General features: G+C 36.6%; 1 protein-coding gene across 1 annotated transcript in view; it reads right to left on the bottom strand.

Moving 5' to 3' along the window:
* Nucleotides 1–4584: 4584 nt before the first annotated feature.
* The window catches only part of EVI5 (ecotropic viral integration site 5), an 82361-nt gene continuing 75512 nt past the window's right edge, over nucleotides 4585–11433 (bottom strand). Inside the window, exon 18 of the mRNA XM_072420797.1 lies at nucleotides 4585–6555. Coding sequence (XP_072276898.1) covers nucleotides 6247–6555 — 309 coding nt within the window. The 3' untranslated portion in view covers nucleotides 4585–6246. The remainder of the gene's footprint in view (nucleotides 6556–11433) is intronic.

Raw genomic sequence — 11433 nt, 5'->3', positions numbered from 1 at the left:
CTGCCATTTACATAGGAGATTGAAAAAAACAAAATGTCTTGTGCTTTTATTCCCATTCACAATGTTTAGCTGTCAAGGTGGTGGATGGATGAAGACATTAGGTTATCTTGCTTATTAATGTTGAAAAAGTCAATCATTTGGTGTACATACATTTTCATATGACTATATGAGGTAGCCATTTCTGACTGCCTTCTGAAGATGTGAGTTGCCTGGCTGTCCTGCTGGTCCCAGTTCTCAGTTCAGAGTCATCAAATCAGAACAAGGATGAATGTAAGGAAACTACTCCTAGCTCTGTGGAAGACCTTTTCCTTAATTCTGTTAATAGGCACCAAAATTTCTCTCTGATCTACATATACGGGCACCTCTATGTTTTAGGTTTTACCTACCACAGTTTATTTTAGACAACCATTAGAAGACTATGAAAAAAGAATCAGTGACTTTGATCAGTCACAATGAGTCTGGCTGCATACTCAGTCTAGAGGATTATTGAAAATTTAGCATGTGTACAGTTGTCCCCCCAACATCGCTGTTCATCAGTCCCAATAGTGGGTCATTGAATGACAGATAGGGTATAACCACTTTAATATTTTCCTATGCAGGAAACAGTGTACAGTGGTGTGCAACTTGCTTGATTTTACATCATTTAGCCTGTATGGTGTATATAAGTCTTCGGTGTGAAACCAATTTGTGCTTTCCTTTCTAGCCTTAGGAAGACTATTTGACCCAAGGAATGCTCTGACAAGACCTAAGAATTGTAAAGTCATCTGTACATCTAAGGGGATAACACCCAACCACATTTATCGACAGCTAATGACTTAAGCTGGTCCATGGGTAAATTACAAGTGTTGATGTTGTTCATATTTTATCTAGTTATTGATGGACATTCATTTACTATCAGAGCAATATTGTTTAATATAAACTGCAGGAAATGTCATTATTGGTTAGCTTCCTGCTGTATATTAATGAAAAAAGACTGGGCATTCAAATATTCAAGAAGAATGCTCTACTTTTTAATAGATTACTTGATATTTTGATTAAATCTAACATGCAATCTATTACAAAAATAATCTTGTAGTGTATGGCCACCTTAAATAGAGGAACTGACAGAGCTCTTTGTCAATTACCTTCTGTTGCTTACAAGGAACATACTTACAAGAGGGGAGAGCACAGATGTAACCAAGATTTTTGCAAATAATCTGAATAGAAGGCCTTGCACATTCAACCTTTTATAAAGGTTTATTAGAAATCATTTTACTCCAGCATGCGGAGGTAAAGTGTCCCTGCAGTGACCAGGGCAAGTACTCTGCTCATCTAACAGTTGAATTCTCGTAGCAGGTGGGGAGCGGAGTAGAAGCAGGTTTTATTACATAGGCTGCTGAAAAGTATATAAAGTTTTCTTTTACAGGTGACCTCTTAGCTAAAAGTGACCCTGTAGTAACAGATCTTACTGGGAGTCATGATTGCCTCATTAAATAAGCTTCAACACTACTAGAACTTGTTAAATGGCCCAGCAACTTGTATAAAGTGACAGTTTTACTGGAACGTAGGTTTGTTTTAAGGGCTTAAGCCAAGTTTCTTAAAGCTTGCTGAAACCTTTGCAAATATCTTGTAAAAGCTTGATGTACATATTAAAGACAGAATGTATGAGAACTTCTAGTACTGTTGTCCCAGACTAGAGACAATCAAGATGCAAATAGAGTTGCTGCCACTGCTTGTAGTACAGACTGGTTGTTCTCCTGAAATAAATAGTCACCTGGGTGGAAGGTTTATAGTATAGTAGAGCTATTCTCCACATTTTTAACTATTTAAATAATTTTCAGATTCTGGGAAACCACGACAAAACTATAGGTGACCAATGAAAAAAAATACACCTTGGATTGGTGGTCAGTAGAATGAATGCCCCATTCTATTTTACAGATAGCTGAAAAGAGCTTTGGTATCATGCTACTGACTCTTCCAAGTGACAATGACTACACAAATGTTTACCAATGAGGTTACCATCACATGGGAGGTCAATCAGCCAAAACTAATTTTACCAACCCCTCATTGAGAATGATAGAATACAGAAAGGGGGATTATAAACTTTGGCTAAAAAAGCCCTTAAAATACACATTTCTGTTTTTGGGGTGTGTTTGCTACTAGAGAGTGTGTACAAAAATACAACCAATTAGAGGCTCCAATGAGACTATAAAAGCTGGCTAATAGAATTTTAAATAGCTTTTAAAAATATTTGATATACTTCTTGCTAAGGGGATACGGATTTACTTGTAAGTGTAAACTAATGTGTTCATCATTGGGGGCTTCTTTCAGCAGTTACATGGACAAGGTTAGGAAATAAAATAATGACTGTAGTAAAGTCTATGTGATGACATGGTTAAATAATCCTTAACAAGATAAAGACTAATCAAAGCCCTGAAGGGACTATAGCATATTTGTGAGGGTTTGCCAACAGTGTACTAAAGGTAACGGGATTAATCTGTTTGAACAAACACTTGACTAATTAACAGTTGTTACTGAAGATTCCCTCCTAGGAAGGAGAACACTATACCCACTTTTAAAGTAAGGCTACGTACACACTTGCAATGGTTCTCGTTCTCAGGGCCGAGCATCTGGCGTGTACAGCGCCTGTCGTCCGAACGACGGTCCTGGCGAATCCATGGACGATCCTAATGTAAGTGAAGGAGGAGAGCGCACAGCAGGGTGCCGCTCTGTCGTTCTCCCCCTCCCCTCTCGATAGGGCAGAACAGTGCTGTATGAACAGCGCTCGTTCATGCATCGTGTAGTCGTTTGTCGTTAAGGATTGGGAAAGATCCTTTCAAACAACAATTATTGCACGTGTGCATGCAGCCTAATTGACTCATTGAATGAAGTTTGCCTCATAACATTTTTGTATTTATAACACCAAAATATGCTCAGCCCCTACCAAATGGCAATAACCAGGTGGCACCCCTATCTGTATCAAAAAAGGCCACATGACTTTAAATACTGAAGGTATCTAAATTGTAGGGGGCCAAAAAAAAAAAAAAAGGGACCAGCAGAAAAGAGCAAACATGTGCTGTAGATATGTGCAAGTTTATCATGAAACAAACAGCAAACAAACAAACTTACACACACACACACATATATATATATATATATATATATATATATATATATATATATATATATATACACATACATATACACACACACACTTTACAACTAGTGCAAATTGGAACTGCCCAAGAATCAAATATTTTGGAAAGTTGTAGCTTCCAATATCTAGTAAAATACAGAGTGATCTATTTTACATTTGACTTGAGAATGGGCACTGTACGGGACATTGACACTACACGGGGCACGTATTGAATAGGGCTGCAGTAAACTTCTCTCCTTTATATCATTAGAGGCGGATCCACCTACTCTTAGCCTGTTCAGAGAGAAATTGAGAATTGTATTTTATATGGACTGACTAGAAAAGTCATTAAACAAAGAAACTCAGGTTAACAGATTATTTGAGGTCTGGGAATCCTACCAGTTACCAGTAGATATCAGAAAACGTATCTCTTCTGGATTTGAGCACACCACACGGTACACTTATCTGTTAGAAAATGACCCACCGAAAATTAATTTAAAAGGCTGAGGACCCCTATATGAACCTGCACATAATCATACAAATTATTTAGGTTGGGGAAATGTGTGTGTAATTAAAGATTGGTCCAGCACTCATGGTTAAAATTAAAATGGTTGTTGAATGACTTGTTTTAAAATGATGTGTATAGTTTGAATGACTTTCAATTTGTTCAACTCTTGTACTCCCAAGTTCTGCAATTTGTATATTATGTATTTTGAAAAACTATATTGTTGTTTTGTTATTGTAAACCATTATATATGCTTCCCTACAAAAAATAAAACTAGGGCTAGTTGAAAGGTTCAATTTCTATAGGATCACAAGATCAGTACTATAGAAATAGACATTACATTCCAAGCATTCCTGTAGGTTGACAAGCTTTAAACAATAGAAGATGCTTTCAGTGCATTACATCTACAGGCATGTTGTCATATGTAGTCATATTCCACACAATAGTGAGCTGAAGATGTGGGCAGAACAAATCTAGAGGCAGGAAGAGGATTTTAGAAAATCTTTTTTTTTCTGTGGTGTCACAGAAACACATTGCTACACTAGTAGCACAAATATATAGTAATTTTTATTAACTGACATTTACCTTTACCTTAGAGTGCCTTCTTTAGAGTCTGTCAACTGTTATAATAGTCATGGTTTGATATTATTCTACAGTAGTGTTTCCCAACCAGGGTTCTGCAGAATCCTGGGGTTTCTCTGGGCACTTTGTATCTCAGGTCAGTTTAAGTGACACCAATAATCATTTTGGCTTTGTAAGGGTGATATTTTCCCCAATAGCCAGCAATGTAGGAGGCATTCTTCCTACTGACCCACATGCTAATTAATGTACTGTGGCCTGTGGATATAGCAATTATAATAGGGGTTCCCTAAAGACCTGAAAGTTATTTCAATGGTTAATTCATGTTAAAAAGATTGTGACAGACTGTTTTACAACATTTAAATAAGTCAAATCAACAAAATGCTTAAATCATGAAAAAATTTATTTCTGTTACATATACATATATTTATATATAATGTTAAAAGATCTCCATCAATAGTGTTTTACTCAGCATTAGTTAAGTGATGACATTTCTAATGTGAAATGCAATGCCGGGGGCTTTACCTATTTCACAAGGATATGGTTAGTGTTTTGCATTGTCAATGAATCTTCAGCTATTTACAAAAAAAACAAAATCAAAGTGTCCCTATTGTGATACAGGAACCAATTACACTTCTACATTTACATTCTCTGTATAAAATGAAGATGCACTTCAAGCACCTTTTGCATGAAATATATGTATATTTATGTACAAAATAAAATATATCACAGGTAACATTAATTGACCTTTTAGGTAATATACTCAGAAGACACAACTAATACAAAAAAAAAAAAAAACACACACACACAAAGAAGATGCATAAAAAAAAAAAACAAAGAAAAATCACTGAAAACATTTGGTCTCATTTGGCAGCCCTATAGCTGCTTCTCAGCCACTGTACAGTGATCCTTAAAGACATTTCAGAACAAAGTACATCTAAAAAAAAATCTGCAGCAGATTAGAAAATCCATGCTTTGATAAAGACACATGGTTATGCAGCAGCACAGGTTAAAAAAAAAATTAAAATCCCTTTATGTACCAAGAGAACTATAACCAGCAAAAAAGATGGACATAAATCTGATTACTGGAATGAGAAAGAGGGCTAAACAGACATTAACCAAAAATTAGATTCCCGCTCTTATATGGAAAGAGCGAAACCGGAATTCCTGATGGAATAGAACTGCCCCTTAGATGAAGTTGCAACTTTCACCTCGGTTTCACTGTACTGAATCTAAAATCTTGGATATGTATGGGCTGCTATATGAATCCCATGATACAAGGTCCATTCAAGTTGATTGTTCATTTTAGATATGTCTTCTTATACTATTGGAGTGTCTTTAGTCTTGTATATCCTTAGTGTTAATGAAAAGTTTACAATAAGAATACGGTAACACACAAACAAATGACATGATGCCCTATAAAACACAAGAGTGAAGGTCTATAGCCAGATTCTCTCATGTTTCCATAATATAAAACGTATAAAGTGGAACCTTATTAGGTGCTATAGGCAAAAGCAGGACACTCACCCTATGGTTTGCATACAAGTACTTCAATTGTTTAACCTTTGTTTCCCACCACTGACATTTTATGTATCCTCTGAATATGATGATAGAATTTTGTCATTGAAGGGGCAGATTGTATCTGGACACTACACAAACTATTTACACTTAGAAAAAGGACATCTTTGTTCAACAGGCATTAAATATTGCACAGGTTGTACTTTGTTTTAAAGAATGTTAAAATTAGTATTACTGTGTGGTAAACTGCAAAATAGGTTGTCTCTCCATGTTATCAAATACAGTTATGCATTGATCTAGAACTAAAACATTGCAAGAAAAACATTTTGTTAATACTGTTAGCACAAAAAGTGTCCACTGAACATTTTTGTCTAGTGTATGGCAATGGTGATAAGTTTGGCAAAGTATGAAGGCAAATAGAAGTTCTATACATGCTGGGCCAGTCAGGTTTGTAAATAGTCCAGGACATACTGTAACAAAACCGATGAATGTCCTTTTCCATCAATTTGATGAAGAGTCACAGTGATGATCAGACTGTAGTGGAGTAAGATTCTGTTCTTTTTGTTGCTGCTTTTTGGACCACTACATCAGAATTTGCAAGGACGTCCAGTTCTTCAGTGTCACTGTCGCTGCTATCCAAGTCAGAAGGAACCAACATCATTTTGGCATGTTTATTGGCCAGGCCATAATGAACATCGCCATGTCTAATCGAGCCAGTGGCAAAGTCTTCATCAGACGAATGGAATGACACGTCATCTCCGATTATGTGATTGACGATATGGATGCCATCAAAAGTGGGTGGGTCTGATAAGCCCTTCTGACTTTTTAGACATCGAATCTGTTACATAAGAAAAATAAATTAGTAACTGAATATAAAATTTCTTAAGTAAAGGCATTAAAATTTCAAACTTAATAATCATTTCTAATGATACCATAATGTCTACACTTCAGTATTAGTTCACACAACGGGTCTAATTTATTAAAGCTTTCCAAGGCTGGAGAGGATACACTTTCATCAGTGAAGCTGGGTGATCCAGCAAACCTGATCTGGTCCAGGATTAAAAACATTTGCTAACAAACAGCAACAGAAATCTTATCCAGATTTGCTGGATCACCAGGCTTCACTGATGAAAAGTCTTATCTTCTCCAGCCTTGGAGAGCTTTAATAAATCAGGCCTAATGTAATGGAATAGAGACTAGATCTTTAGGATCAAATGGATCTGCCACTGAAAATTTGCTTTTGAGTAAATAAGCACCCCAGTTATTGTGTGGTATCATTCCTTTAACTTGGTAGCCCAGATACCCGAATCAGACTGGACATAGCAAGTGAATCAGCATTACTGGCCTCATGCTTCTTTTAGATCAATAAAAGCTCAATAGGTAGTGAAGCATAAGAATGAAAGGGAAGGAAATTGCACCCACAAAACCTGATAGGGAAAAGGTGGCACTTCCATATCTGTGTCCTGACCATTTTTTCTTTTTTTATGATTTGCTTGCCGATCTCTTCTTTTGAAAATTTAAGCTGCCTGTCAGACCACCTCTTGTGCATCAATAATTTTGTCCAAGCCTACCAATAATGTTGCAAAAAAAGAATTTGTTTTTTTTTTTTTTTTGATCTTCCTAATCAGTATGTGGTGTTTCTTCTCTTTTTAATTTCAAACTGCTACAGAAGTGTTCATATGATGACTTCCTATAGAGGTACATGATCGTTTCTATATTTGTTTAAAGCTTTTACCAAAAATAATGCAAAATACACATAGTGAGAAGTATTTAAACTGAATGAATAAAAATCAGAATACACATTAGAAATATGTTCACCAATTTATACCAATGATACACAGGGGGCCACCATGTGCTACAATTGAATTACTGTTAACAGGTTAATAAACCTATATACTAACCCCCCCCTCACAAGCCTAATAAAAATAAATACATTTAAGACCAGTGAGGGTAAAGGAACCAATTAGAATTGGTGCGCTCATTGTGATCTTTGATAATATAATATAGACTAAAGCACTTGGGAACGGACACTTAAAAAGTACATAAAGCCATCAATAAATTGTTACAAGTCTACAGCTCCATGCTTTTTTTAGGCCCAGAATAGAGCTACAGCACAGACTGGAAAGAGTACGGAGCTGCAAAGGAGTTAGAGTTTTTTTTCTGGGCAGACAAGGGTTAGAGAATTTAAGGTTCAGTTTATTCCTCCATTGAAAAGCTCAGATCAAACAAATTTCACGGACAAACAACACAAAACTGACATTTTTGAGTTGCATGGCTTCATGACAAGATTATAACAATGTACACTATTGCATGGTTTGTGTTTAAACAGCTTCCTTTCTGGTCCCATCACAGTGCAAAGTAGAAATTTGTACAAGCTTGCTGCAAGCAGTTAACTTCCTAATCACGATCAGAGTTGTCTGAGTAACGCTGAGCTGCAAAATATACACCGCATGTCACAAAAGTACAAAATATTCAGCCATGGTCCCTTTCACATTTGTAGTGGAAAACCATGCAGTTCACTGGTGCTTAGCTCTCAGGAGATGCAAACTGCACCAGGTTAACGCATTAACGGTTGCAGTTCTCCCTACAGGGAGGAAAAAGTAACGTATGGCCAGAAGACACTTGTTGTTTCCAGGAACTGCACTTAGTGGGATCCAGCCCATCTGCAGCCACATGTTTGCATAGAACCATTCCCAGCCGCTCCTATTATGTGGAATAAGAACATTTAAAAGATTGGTTGAACGTTGAGGCCCTAAAAGCACCAGTCATCAACCCTAAAGCTAGGCTCAGTAATTCATGTTTTCCCAGTAGATTGTGTATACATTTGGATTTTTACTTTCAGACTGCTTTCTCAGCTGTTCAACAGTAACAACTGTAGTCATTGTTTTCATCTGAAGAAAATCAATTACCAGAATATAGACAAGATTATTAAAATTGTTTTTCAACATAAACTCCCTCCTTAACCATAAAAATTCCTTCGCCATACAGAAACTTTCCAAGAAAAAAATGGAGCACATTGACATGCACACACTGCAAACATCAGCAAATCTGCATGCACCCTTTTATCAGCAGAGGTCAGAACAACTAACTTGGTTGATATTTACTGAAGCCCCCACTAATGACAAGCACACATAGGACATTTGGTGAGGTTCCCATCAACACAAAGGCACGTTTCATGAGTAGATGTCTGGTGAGGAGAGATGCAGGAAGCTATGCAATGATGAGGTGTACTGTAAAAACACATGCTCTATAATGACTGACAGCAAAACTTATGAACTGACCATGAACAGGCTAAGAGCAGTTATTTACCCCAAAGCAATGTATTTGTCCCTTACCTGAAGCCGACTGTTCCACTGAGCCAGGCTTGTGTGAAAAAGAGTGAAGTTTAATATCCACAGCTTTCCATATCAATGAAACCAACACAATACACATTATAACATGGAGCAAAGTATTCAAAAGGATACAAAGTCACTAACACAGGACAAAAGGAAGGAAAATGGTCCTGAACATATTTTATTGGTTATTTTAACCAAAGCATGACACTATATTTGAGAATTATAATCAATGTCCTTTTTTGGTAAAATGGTGGAACAGATCAAGTAAAATGTTACCCTAATCATATGGTAAGGGAATGCAGTTGTACCTAAATATCTAAATCCAAGAACAAAAATGTATTTTATTCAGCCTACAAATCATTCCATGTGGTAGCTTTATTTTTTTTAATACAGAAAATACTGGTTTACCCTTGCAATGCAGTGTATCACTTTCTAGGAACTGAAGTCACAAGTGGGTAGGAGTGAGTATCCCATAGTCACTGCCAGCACAGAAGTAAGTTACTGATAGGATCACATCATTTTGTACCCAAGTTATCATTTCAGTATGTATGGAAAAGGTTGACTACATGCAATTTTTAAATAAAATATATAAAAAAACCCAAAGCAATATAGAATCTAAATCTCAAACCTTAGCTGAGTGTACAAAGAAAGGTATGAAGTTTACACTACACATCCCTAAAAAACATGCCAGCTTCCACCAACCTAGGCTGCCCATAGACTTTCAATGTAGTCTCCCAATACGACAAGTTGGCTGGTTCAGGTGAAGACATTCTATAGCAGTCTCATTCTCTGGTGACGTGCTAAAGTCTGTGGAGCACCTGAAGACACTACCAGCTAATGGAATGGTTTGGAATTGCTACAATCCAGCATTTCACAACTAGGGTTTTCTCCAGAGGTTGACTAGGGGTTCCTTGAGCAATTTGTTACTCTCAAGTCAGTTTAACTGACACCAATGACCTTTTTGGCAATCTGTTAGGGTGACATTCCCACCAGCCAACAACATAAGAGGCATTCTTCCTAATGACTGCTATGCTAATGTACTTGAGAGTTGTGGATATAGTAATTATAGCTGGGGTTTCCCTGAAGACCTCAAAATTATTTTAAGGAACCCCCCCATATTAAAAAGGTAAAAAAAAAACAAAAAAAAAAAACAAAAAAAAAACTACTCTAACCATTTGAGCAGTCTGTTGCAGTAAAAATATTGTGCAGCCATCCCAGTATGTCACGTATTGTAAGCCTATATAAAGGTAGTATATCTGCACTCTTACTCAAACTCTGTAATAATTGCCAACCTAACACTGAAAATGAAGCTGTGGTTAATTCTCCATTTGCAAGACTCAAGTATCACTATTAAAACATAAATGTAAAAGAAGCTAGAAGCCATTTATTTTTGCTTCAGTACAGCCTTCTGATTGTGGTCTATGCAGAACTCGGCTGTCTAAAAACAAACACTAGGCGTAGAACACTATCTAATCATATCACAGGTTCCTCTGACTGACCACAACCACTTAAAAATCAGACTCCGCCAACACACTGCAGTCTGACATGAGCAGAGGGGAAAGAAGTTAAATCAGCTATTAAGAAATCTATTAGGAACGAAGTAGTCAAAAATCTGTCCTTCCCTTTACAAATGAATGTTGAAGAAAGGCCGATATATATATATTTTTATTATATGTCAGGTGAGAACCATTGGAAGTTTGGAAGTGTGTACCTAGCTTAAGACAACCAGATGTAATGGTTTTAGCTTTACTCAACATAAAGGGAATGATCTTAGCAGTACAAAAACTGCCTTCTGTCATGAAATGCATTACATTCAGCTTCATTCCTTTTAGCATTATTTAATCACTGTTGGTATTGATAAAATACAATTAAAGTTATGAATGGACACATTTGGGGCTGAACAAGGCTTTAGCAAAATAAAAATAAATAATAAAAAGAGTATCTCTCAGGGTTCTACATTTTTAGCAATTCGGAAAAGGAAGATGGGTTTGTAGACACACTTAAAACATGTTCTAAAATCCTGGCCAAACTTGCCAAAGCAGTTTTGTGGTCTCCCAGGATGCATATGGGTTCTACTAGTCTCTTGTAATCTCTCGTACCACTCCTGTAATCTAGGTAGAGCAGGCAGGTCTTGCAACATCGAACAGGAAACAATGGCAGATGCTAAGCAAGCACTGAGAACTTTAAAAACAGGACGAGATGCTTGATGATAAATCATTGGATTTCAATGGTTTGCAAAATACAGGAAAGCAGGATAGAAGCAAGAGATTTATTATGGCCGCAGTTCTATATAATAAAGAAAATACAAATGAGTGGGTGCAGCAAAGAGAATGTTTCATTTATGCTATAATAACTATCTATTGTTTTGTATTTTGTGCAAC

The sequence above is a fragment of the Pyxicephalus adspersus genome, chromosome 8, assembly GCF_032062135.1.
Source record: "Pyxicephalus adspersus chromosome 8, UCB_Pads_2.0, whole genome shotgun sequence".
NCBI lineage: Eukaryota > Metazoa > Chordata > Amphibia > Anura > Pyxicephalidae > Pyxicephalus > Pyxicephalus adspersus.
Note: the sequence above shows the minus strand (reverse complement) of the source record. Positions and strands in the feature narration are given on the sequence as shown.